This window comes from Pseudochaenichthys georgianus, chromosome 16 (genome assembly GCF_902827115.2).
Source record: "Pseudochaenichthys georgianus chromosome 16, fPseGeo1.2, whole genome shotgun sequence".
In the NCBI taxonomy this organism is placed as follows: domain Eukaryota; kingdom Metazoa; phylum Chordata; class Actinopteri; order Perciformes; family Channichthyidae; genus Pseudochaenichthys; species Pseudochaenichthys georgianus.
In genome coordinates this window covers 27691621-27714750 of record NC_047518.2, presented here as the reverse complement: position 1 = coordinate 27714750, position 23130 = coordinate 27691621, and the positions used below count along the sequence as shown (strand labels likewise).

General features: G+C 44.1%; 1 protein-coding gene across 3 annotated transcripts; it reads right to left on the bottom strand.

Annotated features, from left to right (window-relative positions):
- Positions 1-1804: 1804 nt before the first annotated feature.
- Positions 1805-22795, bottom strand: nr4a3 (nuclear receptor subfamily 4, group A, member 3). Of its 3 annotated transcripts, none has more exons than XM_034101570.1 (8): positions 22667-22795; positions 19839-20009; positions 15210-16039; positions 10706-10835; positions 9285-9448; positions 8954-9153; positions 5663-5841; positions 1805-3719 (listed from the first exon to the last, which is right to left on the bottom strand). In XM_034101570.1, exons 3-8 carry the CDS (start codon positions 16035-16037, stop codon positions 3457-3459), a joined length of 1764 nt encoding a protein of 587 aa, XP_033957461.1. In that variant the 5' UTR covers positions 16038-16039; positions 19839-20009; positions 22667-22795; the 3' UTR covers positions 1805-3456. The 3 variants fall into 3 exon arrangements, with proteins under 3 accessions (XP_033957461.1, XP_033957459.1, XP_033957460.1); XM_034101568.1 differs by lacking the exon at positions 22667-22795 and adding an exon at positions 20684-20773; XM_034101569.2 differs by lacking the exon at positions 22667-22795 and adding an exon at positions 18855-18936 and having other exon boundaries at positions 19839-20003.
- Between the last annotated feature and the right edge of the window lie 335 nt (positions 22796-23130).

The following is a 23130-nucleotide window of genomic DNA, read 5'->3' as shown; positions in this document are numbered from 1 at the left end:
CACATCCTGATTTCTCAGTGGATACAGCCCTTTTTCACAGCAGACTCAGCAGACTCAGCATGGTTGGAAAGGCACAGGTGTTACTAAAATCATTAACATTAATAGCATCATTCTATTCAAGTATTAGACAGCATGAACAAAAAAAACAGGACCCTTGAACTGAAGCAGCTACATGGAATTCAGCAATAATGAATATCATTTACACCTGGATTTTAAAACTGTCAAATTATCTTCTCGTTCTGTGAAAAAACCCTAATGTTTCTGTAAACCTGCAGGTTTCTATTCACATGTAAACATTTGGATATCATCAGTCTGAATGAGGTCATTTTACATTTCTCAATGGATTAGAATACACTTTGAATGTGTGTGTGTGCTGGTGCATATATATTTGTGTGTGTATGTTCTAATGGGACCTCTAATTAAGACTGGGGGTATTTGCTATCTGTCAACACTGATCGATTGGCCGGGAGACTGACAGCTCACTGTGTATGTGTGCGCACATTTAAGTTTGAGTGTGTGTGTTTCAAGCTTCGAGCAGACCAATTGGCCTCGTGGTGGGGTTATTTTACTTGTCACTCAGAGATGTCACTGTCGTAGAAATAAGATAAACACATGTTCATTTGCACACACAGTACACAAATGCAGGCATAAACACTCCACTGCAAAGTGATGTAAATGGTCTTTTCCTGCACACACAGAAACAATGTTTAAGTACACTTTCTGGTTATTATTTATCACCAAAGGCGCTTGTTTTGTCTGGTTCCTAACATCTCTGTTTTATTATAAAGGACACATATCTATTTTATTTGTATTCCCATCATACATCTATGTGGAGATCGTTTAACACTGTGTACTCCAACACCATGTTCCCCCCCAGAACACACACACACACACACACACACACACACACACACACACACACACACACACACACACACACACACACACACACACACACACACACACACACACACACACACACACACCACACACACACACACACACACACACACACACACACACACACACACACACACACACACACACACACACACACACACACACACACACACACACACACACACACCATGTATACATCACTTCAGGGGACATTACATTGACTTACATGCATTTCCTGGAGACTTATCCTAACCTTAACCATAACCAACACATGCCTAACCCTAACCAAGTCTTCACCCTAAAATGAATGATTCCCCTCATGGGGACCTCCAATTTGTCCCCATAAGGGAAGCGAGTCCCCACACATGACAGATTTAGGTCCCCACAAGTATAGTAATGCTAGGCCACACACACACAGAGAGCTGTTCACACTTTCACTACAAGTCACTATCCATCACCTGTGTGTTGGAGAGAGACCTGTGTGTTGGAGAGAGAGTTTGTTCATGTGTGTGTGTGTGTGTGTGTGTGTGTGTGTGTGTGTGTGTGTGTGTGTGTGTGTGTGTGTTAGTGCTCACGCTGTTGCGCAGGAGGACGAGTGAGTGATGGCAGTGACAGTATAGACGGCATGTGCTGTGAAATGTCACCGTGGCGATCGATGGTGTTTAACGAGGCTGGAGGCTGATCTGGACCTCATGCTAACATGAAGCTGTCCTCACTTCTCTCTTCCTCCCCCTACTCACCCTCCTAATCCCCCTCTAGTCTCTGAGAGAGCCCAAAGGGTCCCTCGGGAGAGTGGTGAGGCCTTTTACCTGTTAAGAGGCTTTTGTGTCTGACCAGCCAGTCACACGTGTTGTGAATAAAATCTACTCAAATTGTGTTACTTTTAAAAAGTCTTGAGACAATGTAATTTCTTTGCATTTTGTGTGAAAGTCGTTTAATTAAAAAAACAACAACAATCAAAACACATGACACAGTCGAGCAGAATAATCAGAACTAGTTTATGATTTCAAAGTGCTGAACAGAAAATCCAGTGAACCAAAGAGAAAGAAAACAAAAATATCGAACAGGAAACTCAAACCAAAGAGGGACATTGAAAAAAACAGCAACTTTTTTTGTTTTTTTGTTTCTCTTCTTCAAAAAACAATGCACAACTCGTACCACAATATTTGAAAAAGCTAAAAACACTCCAAAATATTAGTTTTGTATATATATATATTTATATATATTTATATCTATATAATTTGCTTTTTTGATATTTCAAACTGCTGCTGAGTGCGAGTGGGTGGAGGAGGCCCAGGGAAATCCCCATAGAGCTGCAGTCTGACAAACACAGGTTGAGCCGAGGCTATGACAGCTCTTGACAGCTTATAACACCATGCATATGATCCTGGCTTCTCTAAGCGTACGCACAAAGACAGTATGCCACCATGGCCTCCACAATAGAAACAAATAGAAAAAAGAGCATGACTGCGGAATGTTTCACCCCCGAACATACAGCTATCTGTCGAGCACCCTCCTCCCCCGACTCTCCCTCCAGGGGAGCAGGTAGGGTGTGTGTCTGTGCTTCTAGCCCTTCTCAGGGTGTAAGTGCTTTAAAAGCCAGTTTCTGTCAATGTTCATTGCTCCATACTCCTACTCGACCTATGAATCCAAAATGAGTTAATACAAAAAAAAATACATACTAGAGCAATTTCAAGTCTGGGTGACTCAGTCATCAATCGTTAGTGCACAGTATCTCCTCTGCTGCTAAAGCCAGACGGAGGCTGTCTTTATTTATTTTAACTACTGACAGTACAGGACAAGTCTTTGCATTAAAATAATTTAGAGTTTGAAATTAAATCTCTCCTCCTCGTCGTCCTTTTAGGGTGAGATAGCACTTAAGAAATTGCACTTGGAATCAAGAGCCCAACTCAACTGCCTCTTCCATGTGTTTATGAAATATCTGCTTTATGATGTTTCCGCGTCTCTAGGCTGACCTCTGACATTTCAGTACATTTTCTTACGAAAATTCCCTACTCCTTCTTTCCGCAGAAAGGAACTAGAATACACAGCAACTTGTGTTTCACTGGGACATCTTAAGCTTTGAAAACATTCAAACACAGCGACATCACCCCTTCCTTCTTTACTTAAAAAAGAAGTTCTCATACTAGATGAGTCAGGCCAAAACACATATAAACCCTAAACCTTCTTTCTTTTTAGCTGGATGAGTTACCACCCAGACAGACAGAGGACAGTAAAAAGTCATTTTTCCGTCGTCCATCTCAGCCTTTGTCATCCTCCCCCACATGAGAAAAGCAGGAGGATCAAAGAAAAACTAGTAAAGCGTTCGAGTAATTGTCTTTCATTCTGGTGAAAAGCATTTAGTTGGTTGTCCGTTCGAGTGAAAGGCGTTCTTGATTGTTTTTTCTTGTTGTGTGAAAAGCATTTTTTTGGCTCTCTGCTCTGCATCAGTCAGAGGTGAGCGAGTCTCTCTCTGGACGTGTGCGTGCTCCTGGGGGGGGGAGGCTTGAACAGGGCGTGATGTGTGTTTTCTCTCCGTATGGTCGACCCGCGCCGTCAGTAGGGCAGAGTGTCCAGGAACCTGTCAATCAACGGAGGGGGCTGTACCAGGTCTTCCAGCTTCAGGTAGAAGATTCGTTGAAGGCCCTGGGTCCTCTGGGAACGAAGCTCTGCCCTTAAACTGAGAATACGACTCAGGGGGGGGACAGCCTTGGACGAGGAGGAAGAAGGCCCGCAGCCCAGGTGGTCTCGGAGACAACACATCACTCTATTCTGCAGCTCCTCCACCCGCTTTGAGTCCTTCAGACCTGGAACTTGCTCTGTGGAAAGGAAGAAAGTGAGACGTTAGGAAAATAATACATTAAACAGGAAAAATAACATCCTCGGAAAAAAGACAAATACACACACACATGCGTCAGAGCTCATTCAGCTGACAGAGCATTAGCTACATCCTTTATATTGAATTGCACATCATTAGCTTGTATGGCTAATGTTCTTAACAGGCCTTAACTTGTCTCACTCACTACAGATCAATACACAGTCTAACCTAATAAGACCCATTTACACTGTGAACACACACACGCCATATATATATAAAAAGCATTTACACACACAGACACACACATTGTCCTTGCAATTTAAGACATTGACAGATACAAAAGTGCTCAACAATTAGCTGATTATTCGGCTCTGTGAGCAGCCAAATGAAATTAGAAACACACACACACACACGCACACACACACACACACACACACACACACACACACACACACACACACACACACACACACACACACACACACACACACACACACACACACACACACACACACACACACACACACACACACACACACACACACACACACACACACACACACACACTGCTGCCCATAGCAACTCCTGTGGCACCCGTACTAGGCTTAATGTGACACTAACTCATTCTGCAGAGAACAGGGTGTCCAGACACACACACACACACACACACACACACACACACACACACACACACACACACACACACACACACACACACACACACACACACACACACACACACACACACACACACACACACACACACACACACACACACACACACACACACACACACACACACACACACACACACACACACACACACACACACACACACACACACACACACATAAGCCAGTCTGCAGGGAGGCTGTCTCTAAGACCAGTCTCACTTTGAGGTATCCATTATCTGAAGCTTATTTATTGTTTGTTTATGTGACCCTTTTGTTTGTTCTGTGTTTGCTGCCGTGGAGTCACTCCAGCCCTCCTTTCATGGCGGCTTTTTAGACCTCTCACACGCTTCCCTCTCTTTGCTCTGCCTATCCCTTCTTTCTCTATGTGCGCCAGCTCCCGGGGAGGGATCGATGGCTGCCTTTCTGCACAGGCCACTCTGAAGCGGTCGATGGCCTGGTGGCTCTGGCAGCTCTGTGGTGGCAGTGCGCTGTGTGCTTTGCCGAGGTGGCAGAGCGCCACTGAGAACAGCGCAGACGCAATTCCAGAGCTGTGCTCCACAGTGGGCTGGTCGATCAGGCACAGAGTTAAGTGCTCCCCCAGAGAGAAAGGATGGGGTTAGAGGGCTTAGACAGAGGAGGAGAAGGTGGAGGAAGAGGAGGAGGTGGCGGGGGAGGGGGGGGGGCAGGGTGAGGTAAGGAAGGGTAGGGGGAGGGGTGTTTTACACACTTATGTACAGTCTCTGACTCTTGAGATGAAATGGGAACCTAGTTGCAAAAGGCATCCGCCGTCACCTACATTTTTGTTGCATTTCTAATCTGCTTTCCTGACCACTAAATGATTGCCTTCTCTGTTGCGGCTCCAACGTCAAATAGAAAGCAGACTCCCTCTCCATTTTTCACACATGCACACTGATTAGAGGGCCAGGTGTGGGGCAGGTGCAGCAGGTGCTGCCGGGTATCAGGTTCTTGTTTCAGGCGGAGATGTGTAGGAACAAGCATGCACGTGTGTGTCTTTGAGTGTATGTGTGACGGCAGTGGATGAATCCACCTGATCACTGTCACAATGAATCACCCAGAGGGCAAAGCTCTGGACAAAGGAAAGAAAGTGTTTGCGGATTTGTATCTGTATTCACGCATGGGTAGCTTGTGTGATTGACAGATGTTGTTTGTGTATGGAGTGAGGCATCCAACTTTGAAAACAGGATGCAGTTTTCCTCACTATCATATAACAGTTTTTTCTGGGAATTTTTAGATTTTGATGTGTTTTTACCTGTGAGCAGTACGAGGGTGGCCAGGCAGGCGAAGGCAGAGGCGTCCAGGTTTAGGCTCTGGAGGTGGGTGGCGAAGTCCCGGATGGAGTCCAGCCACTCTCCGAACCCACGAAGGCACTGGAACCTGTGCAGCGCCAAGCCGTTACAGAAGATGAGTTTATCCTCTGACAGCATCGACCTGAGACACAGAGAGAAAAGGATACATCGGTTAGAATACTATTCCAATAAAATGCTGCATTTTCCTTAGAGTATTGTAAATATAGCTTGTGATACTTGGACAAGGAAACAATTACAATAAAAACAATGAGAGAACCTGGCAGTGTGCACGCTCACACAGAAACGAGACACACATCAAACACAGGCATGCAGCTGATTAAGGTTGTGTTTTCCAAATTATAGCATTTTAAAACATTCCTGTGTTTGATTCTGGCAGGTCGGGTGAGGGGTTAGGGCAGAGGGCTGATCAGTGTGTGTGTGTGTGTGTGTGTGTGTGTGTGTGTGTGTGTGTGTGTGTGTGTGTGTGTGTGTGTGTGTGTGTGTGTGTGTGTGTGTATTTACAGATAGGTAAACTCTTAAGGCTTTAATGTGCCCAGGCTGCGGTGTGCAGTGGAAACACAAAGCCTTAATGAGGAAACGAAAAGCTTCTCAGATTTATTTAGCCAACAGTTACTCACGACACATAACATCCCTCTCCCTTACCATCGAGCAGAGAGGGAAAGAAAACAAGTAAATGAAAGAGAGCTATGACTAGTCTTTATTAGTGCCTAAAAGAACCTGGCTTTCATCAGAGAGAGAGAAAAAGTGTTGACCTCAAAGTGCTTGATTGAGAAACAGCTGATACTGATAAGAAAGCAAGACAGGGGGGAAGGGGGGATATAGAGGAAGCCTTAAATTACACCCTGCACAAATATTGGTTTAGCAGTTATGAGGCGAAATACCATTTACGTCTAACGAGCCCTACTGCAGTTTAGAAGAGGTACTCCACCCACTCTGAGCATTACACACGAACACAGATGCTCTCGCACATCATCAGCTCTGTAGATCATGCAGAATCAAAAATACCTTTCCACTTTTATCCAAAAATATCAGAACTAGTCAGAGGGGAAAGGGGGATTTAGATAAGATGTATAGATTACTTAGTGCACCTATATTTCCTTTTTTTTTAATTCATTACATTTCCGTCAAATGTAGCGTGAAACAATTCAATACTTTGAATTTCTTAAAAAAAAAGTGTGTTGTGTTTGTGTGTGAAGCTTTATTCAAAATGTTGAATTGACCGATAGAAGTATCAAGTTGGATATATTTAACTTCTATTACAAATAAATGGCTGGAATTTGCCTTGTAAAACAGAAAAACTGCATCAAAAGTATATTCAACTTTACAATATGAACCCAAATCCCTCTTATCTTCGTAGCTGATAAGGTCTGCAGTGACCTATTGGTACAATGAGCTAAAATACAATTTGACCCTTGTCTAATAGTAGCACATGAGCAACACTACACAGACAGGCTGGCAGACAAGCAGCCAAACAGATGCGCAAAACACACACACACACACACACACACACACACACACACACACACACACACACACACACACACACACACACACACACACACACACACACACACACACACACACACACACACACACACACACACACACACACACACACACACACACACACACACACACACACACACACACACACACACACACACACACACACACACACACACACACACACACACACATATGCCCACACACACAGCTGGACGTCTGCCACACATTCCTCTCACTCCTGACTACACTGTCACCACGGTAATCAACCAATAACCACAGAAACTGTTTGGTAACGGGGTGCTTACAGCAATGCCGGCTCAGAAGAGCGGAGCAAATTTACTCTACACGCACTGAGTACATACACAGACACACACACACACACACACACACACACACACACACACACACACACACACACACACACACACACACACACACACACACACACACACACACACACACACACACACACACACACTCACACACACACACACACACACACACACACACACACACACACACACACACACACACACACACATACACACACTCAAGCATACAGACATACGCTTGCGCCGGGGTCTGCAAGGCATCTGAGTTCAAGACAGGGTCAGCGCAGGGCTGCGTCAGCAGTAAGATGCGAGCATGGACAGCATCCTTAGCTCTCAAAAAAATGGATAGAGTAGAACAGTGCTGTGTTTGTGTGCGTTTTCCCTCTGCGCCGTGGGAGTTTGGCTGATAGGAAGATGAGCAGTGTGTGTTTGATATTGGGCCCATATGAGTCCAGCGTTGAGCGTGAGTCAGAGTCCCAGCCTGATCCCCCTCCTGCTGGGACTGTGATGCCGCCACCCATCCTCTACCCACCCTGCACCTGGACCTACACTGGGAGGAGGAGAGAAAACTTGGGATTCTACATCATCAGTGTGCGTGAGTGTGTGTGAGTAAGTGTTCTTGTGTGTGACTGTGTTGGTTTTCTGGCCTAGACGACAGCACAGACAAAGGGATGAGCATGTAGCCCAACCCCCGTCCTCGCCATAAATTTAACCAGCCGCATGCCTTACAAGAGCAGAGCGGTAACCCGGGGCAATTCTGAGGCAAAGATGGGCAAGGGCAGTCATAATGGCACCACAGGTAACCACGAGCGATACACACGTGGTCTCTCTCTCACACACACAAACCACCAGACACATGAAGTAAATCAAGTCGATTCCCTTTTCCACTATTCTTTTTAAATCCAGTCAGCTGAATTGAATATGTATTTCCCTTCATAACAGCCCTTTTCAGTTTCTCAGCTGACTGGCTTTTAGATGGAATTGATCCTGTCAATTCACAGTTCACAATGTTAGCACAGTTTTAGCCTGCGGAGCACACACTGAGCTCTCTGTGCGTCAGATATCAGACGAGCGGAGCAGAACTCTGTGGGTGTAGCTGCTGTCATAGATGCAGACTCCATTCATAATTTGGATCATATGGCGATTACTCAGCTACACTCCTCCTACTTTGGAAATACACCGACACAGCAGCACAAAGCTTTGCCAACAAAGTTCCACACTTAAAGGATATTATCTGCCTGTTGTTGCTAAGGAAATTCAGTTTCTGATTAAGTTGTGCATTTTTTTATCTTGTGAAGGACTTTTTAGATGTGCACGTATGGATGGAGACTTGTTCACAAGTTAAGTGAAATTAAATGCTAAATGTGTCATCCATCTGCATCTCCTCTTTCTTACCTGTGAGCCATTCGTAGGACAAACAGCTCCAGGAAGGCAGAGTCTATGAGCAAGTTCTGATCGTCGCGCTGAAGCTCGGAGAACCCAGGCAGCCGATCAGCCCAGCATCGCGTGGTGTCCATTGAGATGGTGAGCAGTCTGTAGAAGAGCTGGATGTGCTCAGCATCAGAGGAGGAGGAGGGAGGGTCCGAAGCACTGAACTGTGGAGACACAGAGATAAGCTACTGAATAAACTCATAGACAGGCCATATTTTCTTATTGAATGCATGCACTCCGACCTAGATCATTCATTTTTTTCCCTTTAGATCTAAAGAAGGGGTATTGGGCGTACTTGGCTGTAGTCGAGGTCACGGGGTGTGCAGTGGGAATACGCCCTGAGCAGAGCGGAGAGCAAACTAAGGGGTGGGGAAGGAGGAGACCCTTCTGTCTGCAGGGGGCTCTTTGGTTTGGAAGGCAGACGGCCTCGGCGCCCCTTTAAGCTATCCGTGCGTACCACTGTGAAGCAGAGAAAGAAAGCAGACCAAATGCAAATATGAATGGGTTGTTCAGTTGAATCTGGTCGTGTCTATGCAGCGTGCACAAAGAACATCTCTTCTCTACCTGATTGGCTTGTTATCAGCATTTTATAGTGGGATAAGTATGACTGAGGCTTTTTTCCATAGGAGCTCTCTAACCTTCCCCCAATCCCTACACAGGAGGCCACTAGCCAGCAGATGGCAGTGGAGCTGTTCTACCGGCTGTATGCAGATAACAGGATAGACAAGTATGTGTGTATTTATGAGAGTGTGAGCAGGGCCGGCCCTGACCAACTTGCTGCCCTAGGCAAGATTTTAGCTGGCACCCCCCCCCCCCCCCCCCACCACACCACGGTCGCTTGCATCACAGTACATTCCAATGTTAATAAAAACACACAGAAGCTGTATATGTTTTTTGGGAGTTTGATTTATTTTAAATTAAAACAAATACAAAATTAAAACCTACAATTGCACACTAAAACCATTATTTCAAAAAAAGAATTATTTCACATAAACCTCTGGTTTTTACTGGGGCTGGGGCAGTTCAACTAACCTGATTTGGGGGGAGGGGCATAGTTTATGGGCGCTGTACGCAATATAGGCGTAGTTCTGTTAGTATAAGATAATAAGATGTACTTTGTTAATCCAAAATCGGGAAATTGTTTTGTTATGAAAATTAAATAAAAAAAAATGTTTGATTTTAAATTTGCCCATTTAAAATTTCCCCAATTTTCGGCGCCCCTCATGGGTTGATGCGCCCTTAGCATTCACCTATACTGCCTATGGCAAGCGCCGGTCCTGAGTGTGAGTCTGTGTGTGAAACAGGTGAGAAACCTCAGGGAAATGGGGGCAATACAAGTGCCACACTACAGATCAGCAAATCATCTCTGCTATGTAGACCATCGGCTTCAGATGTGATGACACAAATCAAGAGAACGTTTGAGGATGTTTCCAACGGATGTTCACCTTTGTGTCTCTTTCAAAGCCTTAAAATCCTCTGGATACCGAGTTCAAATGGTGACAGGTTATAATTGGTTAATGTATATTTTCCTTTGTACCTCAGAGAGAAGTTACTGCTTCATGGATGTGTGTGATGCTGCAACAGGCCAGATAATTACCGGGCTGTTAAACCCTGATTGCAGAGACAAACTTCATCACCATGGACTGAAGGTCAGGTTTGTGTATCCTGGTGTGTGTGTTACCTGTTTAAAAAGTGTGTATCAAGTGTTTTTCTCACCTTCCTTGACCATGCCCACACTCAGACACTTCTGAAAGCGGCAATACTGGCAGCGGTTGCGTCTCCTCTTGTCCACAGGACAGTTCTTACTGGCCAGACACACATACTTGGCGTTTTTCTGCACGGTGCGCTGTGGAGAGAAGAAACAGGCATTCCGATAATCAGCCTCCAAACACAATCAACCACCTAATATTTGATTTGTTTAATTCAATTTCAGTTTGTTTCCCCCTTACCCATCAAAGAATGAAAGCAGAAGCTTGCAGGTCAGATTTTAATTACGCGCTGAAAGGCGGCGTTGACATCAGTATAATTAGATAAAATTAATTTTCCAACAAGCCTCGCCTGCAGGAGGGACAATTTTATTAGCGCCGGAGCTGACAATAGGGACTGAGTGCTTAGCGTGCCGAGGCGGGTCCCGCGAGACAGGGGGACAGTGGCCGTATAGAGCTGCGTGATCAGATTGTTTGTGAAGCTCGCGGGTCAGCTCGTGGCACCTCCGGGGCCTAGCGCATCGCGCCGCTCTCAATGGGCCCCGCGGGGGCTGTTTTCTCCTCGGCTGGCTTGAGCGATTATTACTGACCTTATTAAAATGAAATCAGAAACGGGCCACGTGGGGTCCGGATGAAAGACAAAATAGAGATGGTGGCCCAATGAAAGCACGCCTGCTCTCGTGCAAGCGCACACCAATCGGCCAATCCCGTGCGTTTCTGATTGCTGGTCAAAAACAACTGCTCTCAATCCGAGCTCTATTACTCAATGAAATCTTCCCTGAGCAGAATTAGAAGTACATTTCTCAGTTAGACACTGCATAGAGAAACCATATTCTTTATATTGCATTGAAACAGCCCATTTGTAAGAAGTATTTAGACCATAATAAGCATATTATCTTTGGCATCCGGCGAGGCCTCCTGTGGCATGTTGCCAATCTGTAAAGACGCATTTGGATTAAAACCCTTGGGCAAGCCTTCGCCTTAGGTGCAACTGCTCAATGAAAGGATAACATTAAACAAGCTTACAATTAGACTATAATTACTGTCATTTGTAGTGTTTACATACTCAGTCATGCTTGGACTCTAGTCCACTCAGGCGAGACAGCACCAGAACAAACTGTAAATTAAACAAACGAAACGCGCGGAAAGTGTCACAGTCTGTCCTCTTCTTTAACGCCTCAAAAACACATAACAACAAATAAATCAAATTAGGAACCCCTCGCGCCACACATGACCATGCCCCCGGGAGACCAATAACACACCACTTATTCCATATGCTCCGGCGCGAGTGCGGAACTGGCGCGTAATGGGCGAACGCGCCGGATGAGAGCCGTTGCCATGGCACCGAGGCTCGCTCTCATCATTTCAATGGTCAGTGACCCGTGCACGCGGGGATAAGTTAGTTATGGTCATTAATGTGTTTGAGGGAAAATAGCATCCGTTTAGTGAGAGTCCGAACTAAACATAAAGCTGCATGAGAAGCTGGATGACGCACAAAGCCTCAGCATGCCAACATGTATTGACACCTCTATAAACTCAGCACCAAGGACAAGCTTCCAGTTTAAAAGTTTTTTACTTTTTACTTTTAGGTTTGTATTATAAGGGTAGCCTTCACTCTTTTTCTTTAAACTCCTCTTTTGACATAAAACATGTGTTTTCGTGCAGCATATATGGGTTCAGGTGACAGCTGGGTTGACCCTAGATGTTTGTATAAGAGGAAGTTTTCCCATCAGTGACCTCAGGGCCTGTGATAGCTGGTTCCAAAAAAAGCCTGAGATTGAAATGATCAATTAAGGTTCTGATAAATTAAGCTCGCATTAGTTGGTCTGGCTCCTGTCTCTCTCCACTGCTGTGTGTGTGTGTGTGTGTGTGTGTGTGTGTGTGTGTGTGTGTGTGTGTGTGTGTGTGTGTGTGTGTATAGAGTGTGTGTGTATGTGTGTGTGTGTGTGTGTGTGTGTGTGTGTGTGTGTGTGTGTGTGTGTGTGTGTGTGTGGTGTGTGGGTGTGTGGGGCTCTTGTGACTTTGCTTTCTAATAGGCAGCATGGGGCAGGACTGGCGTCTCAGCAGAGACACTACATATCAGAGCTAATGCTCTGTAACTAATAGTCTCTGATAGTCAGATCAAATTATCTCAATATGGTTAGCAAATCTGTAGATCCGTCTTCTGCTCTGTACATTGTGTACAAAAATAGGCACTATTTTGTGTGTATGAGTTTTGAGGAGTTTACTTTGTTCTAGTGAACTTCATCTGTCTTGTAATATACCATGATGTTGGTGGCGGTTTTTCACTATTACAACTTCTTTTTTTTAATTAAATATTGCCATATCAGAAAAAGAAATGTTAGGGTGCTATTATGTTTGTGTGGGAAAAGGACTTCATTCAAGTGAAATATTGCTCAGTTAAACATTGACTTTCAGAGTTACAGAATGAGTTGTGTGTGCTGAAGGCACATTCATAAACGCGCACGCTTACAGAAGCTCACATGCTGTGGGTGATGTGGGGGGCAGGCTAGAGGCATGCAGAGGCAGATTCTTTACATATAACATGTGTAAATAGCTTTGGCTTAAATTAAAGCCTTTAGGGACATTGTTCGCCCTTCTCTTCCCTCTGTCTCCCGTTTCCCTCCTCTCCTCGGCTTCTTAATCAGAGGCAATCTCTCTCTGTCTGCCTGTAAGTGAAAGAATTATGTGTAGCTCTGAGCCGCTGATTTTACGGTTTTCTTTATGGGATTCAATTGATAAGTAATATGTATGTTACCTTTTTCATTTTCAGTTTTCCATCATACCACATCCCAGCTTTTTATGACTTGCATAGCATGCATGCAGTGAAAATAACACATAGCGCTGAACCCTGTATTTTGTATGATAAAAGCAAAGCTAATGTAAATCACCGGTTAGAACGTGCGGTAAAACAGGTCACCTTTTAAAATGTGTTTTTGCTTTTAGCTTAATGTTTATATTGTACTAAAACCTGAGATCTAGTTTTTATTTATCTTTAAAAATTCAAATTCTGAATGGGTGCACTAAATAAATGGACACCAGTGAATGGACTTCATTATTCTGCCAAAAATAATAAAAACAGGAAAAACAAACTCTTTGTTTAAGAGCTCAAATGAATTCACATTGAATATGTGCCATCAAATTGCACTAATGAAATAACAACAATTTACAGCAAGCCTCTGCTATAGTTTAATGTGTGATAACTATTCAGGGATAATTAAATATAATCAGGAAAATATTTTTAGGGGACAATAAAGCCATCAGGATAATGGATGTAATGTGCATGCTAATATGAATAGGAAAAGAGCAGGTGTGTGTAAGGCATGTTTCAGTCTCTGCTCTTGCACTGGATTCAGGGAGTAACAGACTGGAAACACATGTACATGCTACTGTATGAATCTGTGGGCATGTGCATATATGCTGTGTGTGCATGGTCAGTTGCATCTGCATGTGTGTGGAAAGGAAACATAGCGAGGTTTGACAGGCTGTGTGTGCTGAGCGCTGCAGCAAGCAGACAGCCCACGGCCTGCTGCCTGCCACCAGACGCTGCTTTCATTAATTACTAAATAAAAACAAATTGTGAAACTAATTGAAAAGAAGGATAATTCATTTCCACCTACCAGAGGCATTATTCAATTACCTCTGTGTGTGCACCCCCTTCTTGCTGTCACTTCATTTCACTCTCTTGTCTCATGCAACCAATAGAAATACTTAACAAGTGTGTCGGAATATGCTATAATTCAAAAACTCTGCAAAGAAATGACTTGGTGTTGCTGAGTTTACTGTTATTTCAATGAGCACATGCCAGATAAGTTTGTTTTAGTGTTTTTATGACTTGTAAGAGGAAATCTGTCCGACTATGAGTTGTGTGTGACCACATGTGCTGTAACATGGGATGTGAGACAGTGGGATGGGTGTTAGATTGAATTATTTGACGGACAAAATCTCAAACTGACTCATATCGTCCTCTATATTGTCAGAGAAATGTGGTCAGTTTCATGGCCATTGATTACCTGCAAACGCTCTGAAAGAAAACTTTGATTTCAAGGAGGATTTCTTTTTAATTACACTCTTACCACACTTTATTTTCTGTGTTCTCACATAACACAAGCAATCACACAGCACATAGTCCATGCATACACACAACTTGCCTACTTGGTTGCGTGGAGAGAAGACCCCTGTGGGTGTGTTGTGGTGACTCTTAAGATTATTTATATGGTTGCAGGAAACATGTCTTAAGTCAAAAACGTCAGTCAGTATGCAGCTACTTGGTGATATTTTATGGTTGACCGTCTGTTGTGAATGTGAATGTGCATCTGCTCTGTTTGTTTATCGGATTAAAGGACAAGAAGAGGAGTGGGTACTTTACAATACCTTAAGGAATATAAGGAAGAAACATAAGGAATAAATATGGAATGACTCCATATATGGCATTGTTTAAGCTTTAGGCTTTCATAATAGTTTCAGGGTTTGGAGTAACACTGATATGAATTATTTGCTTCGAGGGTTTTTACCTTAAAGAAGCCCTTGCAGCCCTCACAAGTGCGTACGCCGTAGTGCTGGCAGGCCGCGTTGTCCCCACACACCGCACAGGTGCCCTCTCCCTGGAGGCCCCGCTGGGGAGGCGATGGCAGGCTGTCTCCTAGTAGGGGGCCACAGTGCCCGAGAGCCAGGGAACGAAAGGCGAGGCTGCTGCCCCCGGCCCCACGGTGCAGCTGGTACATGGGCTGCTCCAGGGGTGGACAGTGAGGATGGGAGACCGAGGATGAGGAGGAGGAGGAAGAGGAGGAGGTGCGAACTAGTCCACCACCGAGATTATCGTAACCCCCGATGCTGCCTCCGCTGTGTGGCGGCGAGTGCTGGTAGAAGTGCGGAAAGCGGGGCGACTTGAGAGGGCCCGTCTCCAGGGAGCCCAGAGAGTGGGGGTGCGGCGGAGGGGCCAGGGGGTGGTCGTCCCAAAGGAAGGAGGTGCCAGGCTGGGGTGGCAGGGACGGGGTGGTGGGGGTGGAGGGGGGAGACTGTTTAAAGTACATGGTGGAGGAGGACATGGCCTCCATGGGTGGAGCCGTTGGGTAGCTCTCCTCCTCCTTCTTGATGAGCCGGTGTGTCGGCATCTGGTAGAGGCAGGAGGACTTGGGCTCGTAGCTCCCCTCCACAAAGACGTTGAAGCTGGGGAGGGACGTGGTGGCGGCAGCGGAGATCTCACCACCACCAAGGTCCAGCTTGGTGTAATCAGGGGTCATGAGGTCAGAGCTGTAGCTGTCGCCTTGGTAACTGAAGGACTGGCCAGAGTAGGCTGAGCCTGGGGGGGCGGGCCCGTACTGAGCCTGCACACAGGGCATGTCTGCCGGAGAGACAGAGCACATGTAGGTTAGAGCTGCGTGGCACATAACACCAGATGTATTCCAAAATGTTTTCAGTGAAAAAGCATTTTAATAGTGTTAGTAGAGTACAGCTGTACGGCAACAATCATTCAGTGAGAAAATTACACATTAGTTAACAACTGATTTCAACTGAAAGCAGGACTTCAAGAAGAAGGAGATTGCCCACAGAAGCACAGTACAGGAACAACCCTTTAGCGAATTTAAAGGGTTGAGGCACATGCTCACAAAAATAGTACAGGGTAACAATTAACAGTGCACGATAAAAAAATTCTGCATATATCTGATGAAACAGGCAGTCCTTTTCAGCTCTTTAGATCTCAGAGATTTTGCTCATTTATAAAAGCTTCCTAATAGGATCTTTAAAGAAATATTTGTATTTTATTGCCATTTAGACCATTTCCTGCTTTAACACTTCTTGCACTTCACTGAATAAATAGACATTTGAAGCACGCACACACGACCTCCAGGCAATGAAGACTCTCCTAGTAGTGTTCAGTTAGAGAAGCTGCAGCTCATCAGTGCACAATCCTGAGGCAAAGCATTCAAAGCAGAGATTTAATCCACTCTACACACTGAAAAGTATCTGTGACCAGGGTGTGTTTGTACATGTGTGTGTGCTGGGTATCTGTGTGTACACGTGTGTGTGGGTGGGTGTACGGTTAGTCAGATGGCAAAGCAGATGAGATAACATTAAATAATAATGGAACCCCATGGTGGTGCTGAATGCTGGCTGCACAACCCACACACAAATCCACAAACACACAAACACACACATACACACATCACACACTGACAAATGCAGACACAGATATTTCCTCTAACTGCTACAGACGCCAGTCGGTATGTCTTGAGTTTTCCCCCTTGATTTAATTCTGTCACAGTAACAGGCCACCACCTCTTAATCTGTGTGTGTGTGTGTGTGCGTGTGTGGACTATATGGTCTCATTTTATCAAACCCTTTAGTACGTAAAACATGGCTTTTGCGTGCACGTGTGTGTGTGTGTGTGTGTGTGTGTGTGTGTGTGTGTGTGTGTGTGTGTGTGTGTGTGTGTGTGTTTGTGTGTGTGTGCGGGCTAATCGGTCATGAGTGTCAGCGCTGGGTTTGTGTTTGCGCGTCGCTCCTGAGCAGGGAACTGTCAACACGCGGCTCCCATTGACGCCCAGCATGCGCGCGCTCTGTCGTAATCGCCCCTGTTCCCCGCGCGTCATGTTTGTCAAGTCAAATACAGAACACATCGGGAACTGCTGTTGTTAAAGCACCCACAAATACCAGCATCCAAACGGAGGCACGAAGCCCCAGTCAGGGAATTACAGCCCATTTCCTGTTCTTTCTTTAAAATAATGTTAAAGTCCTGAAGAAATCCACTCTTTCTCCCCTAATAACTTTTACTAATAGGCTTAAGCACACGTTTTGAAAATAGCCTACAACTTTTAGTTTGCGGTCATCTAACAGCCTGCAGTAGGCCTATACGATTGTCACTCATGGCGGAAGCTGAGTGACACATTAATTTAAGCTGCTTCAACACAATTAAATTCAACCTGAGGGGCAGTATGGCGGTAGGGATCGAAAGACATAAGAATGACTCAAAGCGGTAATTAAAGAAAAAGAAAAAAAACAATAAGGGAGACACTCATCTATCACTTTATTTATTTATTTGGTATAACAAAAAGAGACAGTTCAAAAAAGCACTGTCCCTTTTTAAATAATAATCCTGCAATTTATTCTTTAAATAAATTCAAGATCTCACATTTATTGGTTATATGTCATATTGGGAATATAATGCTGCATGAGTTTTTGTAAATTGAGGATATGAGTCAAACTGTAGGCTTGCGTGTGCTTGACGTCATTATTTTTTGTTTCTTCTAATAGTGACCAACTCTTCTATACCCACGTGGAAAACCACACACGCAGCATTAAGGGCTTCATGGGGCCTTTCTGGGTTATACCTAAAGTATTTTTGCAACAGATTAGGCTTCAAAGTAAGTAGAGGAAAAACAAACTCAATCGTGAGCAGAGCAGACAGTGGTGAACTTTGTGGCTCTCAGTGTTGTGTCAGTAGGTCAAAGCCACTGCCCAATGCTGCATTAGTGTGTAGGTATACTGTATGTGTTTTTGCACCTGTGTTTTTTTTGTTTGCAGCCTTATGCAGACATATACCTTTAAATAAAATAGATATAAAACACAAAAAAGAGAGGCTATGAATTGTTTTAAAACAAATATAATCTACTTGACAGCTGACTACAAACATAGTATCTCTTATCTTTTGGGCTCTGATTATTGACTGTGTGTCATCTGATGAAAGACACTTTTGATGTAATGATTTTTTCATACACACATAGTGGCACGCGCACAGCACACACACTTTTTGTCATCTCTCATGATGTTAAAGATGTCAACACTAACCTGTATACACTCTTTCTGCCAATAACAAGCACCCTTATCCTAAGAAGAACCTGTAAAACCACTTGGTGCTTTACATTTGGTGTGCCTAGTCATCACTCAGTAACACCCACACCCATGCTCACAAGTACGCATCCCCTCACACACTCAACAATACAAATATAATTGTATCCAGAGCCGTCTTTACTTTCATGCCCCTGCAGAAAAATCTTGAAACCTTCTATACACTCCAAAACCACCATCAGCTTGCCTTTATTACACTTGCATGCAAGCAGATGTGTGTTTGTGTATGAGTGTAAGCAAGAGGACAGACAACCCAAGCAGTCAGACACAGGTGGTGCAGCATAGTGAGGCGAAGGGAAACAGTCTCTAACCTCGAGGTGTGCATTTCAACTGGACAAACTGCAGCTGTTCCAATAACTGTGTGCGCTTGTTCATTGTCAGAATGCCATAGATCTAACAAATGAAAACATGAAGTTGCAAACATAAATACAAAAACAGAGGATGTTGTTTGATGCAGTGAATTTTGAGTTTGAAGTGATTTGTATACTTATGCACCCTTACATCACAGATACCATTTGTTATAGTTTATCCTTTTGAAGGTTTTATCATCTATTTAATTTATCCCGGAGATACATTACATTATGTTATAATATTAATTTGACAGGTTTAGTGTAAAAATAATATAAACATATAACAAGTGAAACATATAAACATAATTTGGCCTGAATTAGTCATAAAGGCTTTTGAAGACCTTGTTGAGTCATTAGAAGGATTATTGAAATGTCAATTCAGTAGGCACTGGTGGCGAGCCACCCAAATAACCACACACACACACACACACACACACACACACACACACACACACACACACACACACACACACACACACACACACACACACACACACACACACACACACACACACAGACACACACACCCACACACACACACACACACACACACACACACACACACACACACACACACACACACACACACACACACACACACACACACACACACACACGAGCTGAAACTCTCGCGCACAAAGATCAGATCACCAGCATGTTCATACAACTTTATGATTTGCTTATGAATTTAAGTAGACAGTCGCTAGAAAACAGCCATAGTTAAATTCTGATGTAGCCTAACCCTTAAATTGAGCATATTTTGGGGCCCGTTTTTCTATTTGTCCTTAAAGCATAAGATAATCAAACATAGCACACCACAATAAGTGCTGAAAAACAAACCTGAGCCACACCAGAAAAGATATAAGGACGTGAAAGAAAGAAGAAAAAGAAAGAAAGAAAGAAGAACGAATGAAGGAAGGCTAAACGGACGGGATGTGTCTGTACCTGATGGAAAAGCTTCGCGCTGAATGGTGCTGAGTGTACGGGGGTGAGGGGTGGCGTGGCTGCGGCCGGGACAGGGTTCCTGGAGCGGGGAGGACTCGGCGGGCGTCGCACAGGAATTGTCCGATCGCCGCGGCTCCAACCTCGGCTGGGCGCGCTCTTCCGAACCTGTGTCTGGAGGAGAGATGTCTGGGTCAGTGGCGGCAGGAGGAAAAACGGTTCCGTCCTCTCCATTCAGCGCCAATAATAAAGCAGCAATACACACTCAAGATTTAGAAACATGCATTGATCGATGTTTTACTGTTTTTTTTTCAAATAGGCACTGCTTTCCAAAACTTCATTTACCAAATGTCTTCTAAAGTGGGTTGGTCTTCACACAGTATTACAGCCCAGAAAAAAAGTTGTCAGCCTTCTATTTAAATACAATAAGAAACAAAACAAATGTTTTCACACTAAATTAAAAGAAATATAACGTTTGAAAGTTAAAGTCAGAAAATCTGATGAAACGCAACAGAAAGATGAAAGGGAGTGCAAACCTCTGTGCGAGAACAAGATGTCACAGAAAAAGAAGATCATTGCATTATACATGTACATCCATTTTAAACAAAGCAAACGCAATACTTACACATTCAAATGAAACACAGAACAATTCGTCATTAAATATGACACTGAATCTATATTGCAAAGAAAATAATATGAACCACAACTGAGGACATTTAGCTAATTTCAAGACTTACACTTACGTGGGCGACAAGTTTCATTCTAAGCTGTGCTCCAGTATTATTATAATCTAAATGTTGCGTTTCGAAAGACAGCTTCAACAGTAAACTACTTATAGAAATACAGACCTATAAAAGTGAGAACTTTTATAAAAGCAGTCTGTGCTTCGAAGCCATCGCTTTTCTTGCCTCTGATCACTGCCGTATTCGCCTGCTCAGGGTTCATCCAGAGGCAGAGAGAAACCAAGAAATGTTGGAGAGTCGGACCTGAAACCAAACCAGCCGAGTCCTGTGCGCCGTGCGCCTCCAACTCCCTCACTGCAGCGAGACGCACTTTGGCAGACGGATTTCAAGGCCCATAGCGCCCCCTTTCTGTCACACACTCTCTTAAATACACAGGCTCTCTCTCTGCCGGACACACTCAGGGATAAGAGAGACCACTCCACATCCTGGTGTGCATCTTAGTACTGTCTGTTTACAAGCCACAGCCCCCATAACCGACTCTCAGGGCAACAGACAGGCACCTGCAGCCTGCTGTCATTTCTTATCTTTGTGTCAACACATCAAACTCTTCCACTTTTCTCCAAACTCTTACAGAACAATTCTGAGAGAAAACATTAGGTCTGAAGTTGAACTATTTCCTTGGTCAGGATGTGGTTTTATACAAAATAGACAAGACAAAATAGTTATTCTTTCATAAGCTTCTGAAGTTAAGGGTGTAACTGTGCGTATATAAATGGGCTCTTATCACATCCTCCGAGGAGGGTGAAGAGAGGTCAAATGCACTTAAAAGGGGGACAAATAACTTTATCCTGCAAAGTGAGACATTCAGTCCGTTTTTTTTCTCTAAATGAGCAAACGGATCCCCTTTCTCTTATTATCAGGCCGAGTCGGTCGGTGGGGCTCTGGCCCCGCGCGCACCGGTAACCAAGTGAACGACATAAGAGCTGTAAAGCACGCGCCCCGGAGCGCCGGTAGCCCCCGGTAGCCTCTCACACCAATAACCATGGACAGCGCGAGGCTTCCAGCAAACAGACAGAGAAAAGAGAGGACATAAAGGAGAGACCAGAGAAATATGTGAGTAGCCTACAGTAAATCTGCCCTAAGAGGGAGCCTGTCAGAATCCCTGCGTGCGTAAACCTGAGTGTGTGAAATAGATAAAGAACACAACAGAGAACAAGTAAGAAGGAAAGGTAAAACCACTAAGTTACTCAGGAACCTTAACTCAGTGTTTTCTCGCCACACAGAAATAGCCTGAAGCTTGCAGCTGCTTTGTGTCTGTGTTGCCATCAGATGTGTCTAGGAAATTATTCAGAGGGCTTCTGACATTTGATGTGGCTAATTTTTTTCTTCCTGCAATCAATGAAGGACACAGAGGAGAGACCTTGTCCCCACAGAGACAGAAGACATCTGACATTAGAGACATTTGCCACCACTCAGGCGACAGCTCAGACTCTGTGACTGTTTGGAAAACATTACCTTTCATGTTGAGCTTTCATCCTAAAAACCAAGCCAGCGTTAATAATGATAATGCTGTATAGACTTTATTTTTGAAACAATATAGTGCTCATGGTCTATCTATCAGTGTCACAAAGACAAACACACACATATCTCACAACACACCATGTAAATAACTCCTTTAGACCTTCAGCATAACCCATCAGATAATAAAAAAAATCAGAGAGCTTTAACTCTCCTGCCTGAATGTAGGTTACTCTTCTCCCCTCTGACCATTAGTGCGTCTGACTCCACTATTCATTGTGTGAGTGAGAGGCATCTCATTTCCATGACAACCAGAAAGGATATGATACCTTCCCACTGCAAATTAAATTCAAATCCAGCTTCATTTAGCTCTTTGGACATACGGCACAGGATCAGGCGATATTATGAATAGCGTGTTGAAGTTGGACATATCAACAGGTTAGACGCACAAAGTTGGAATAATTAGACAGAGGGTGATATTAAAGGGAAGATTCAGCTTGACATTTAGGATTTAGGAAATAAAAACATGCGGACACATTTATAATCCATCTTTTTTGTTTTAAAGTCTGGCAGTCAAAAGCGCTACGGCAGAATGTCAGACTCTCATTCATTCATTCCGAGTTTACTTACTGGTTTGCTGTAGCGGTTCCGTCTTTACATGTGGTAATAACCTATGAAGTATCCTATTTCCATCCAGGATAATCACCAAGAGTCGAAGTGGTGTTGAGAAAAATATACATGAAAACAAAAAATCTCTTTCTCGTAATATTGTAGAAGATCAGGATTCATCGGCGACAAAAAAAAGTTTCTTCTTATTAACTTCTTTAAAGTAAACTTACCGAAAAGTAGAAAAAAATGAAAGAGAACATTACACAATCAAAATCTCCCGGGTGTAAAGGAGCGTATCTGCGTCCGCTCCCGTGAGTCTGTCAGTGCTGATGGTGTGCTTTGCAAAGTGTGGAGTTGTAACGCGGGTTTGTTTATGTGCGCCGTCTGAGTGGAGAAAGTCAAATAGTGCATTTATGTGTGCTCTGCCTCCACACTGGTATGCGCTACGTCAATGTGACGCCATGGGAGAGGTGACGTCACTCAGC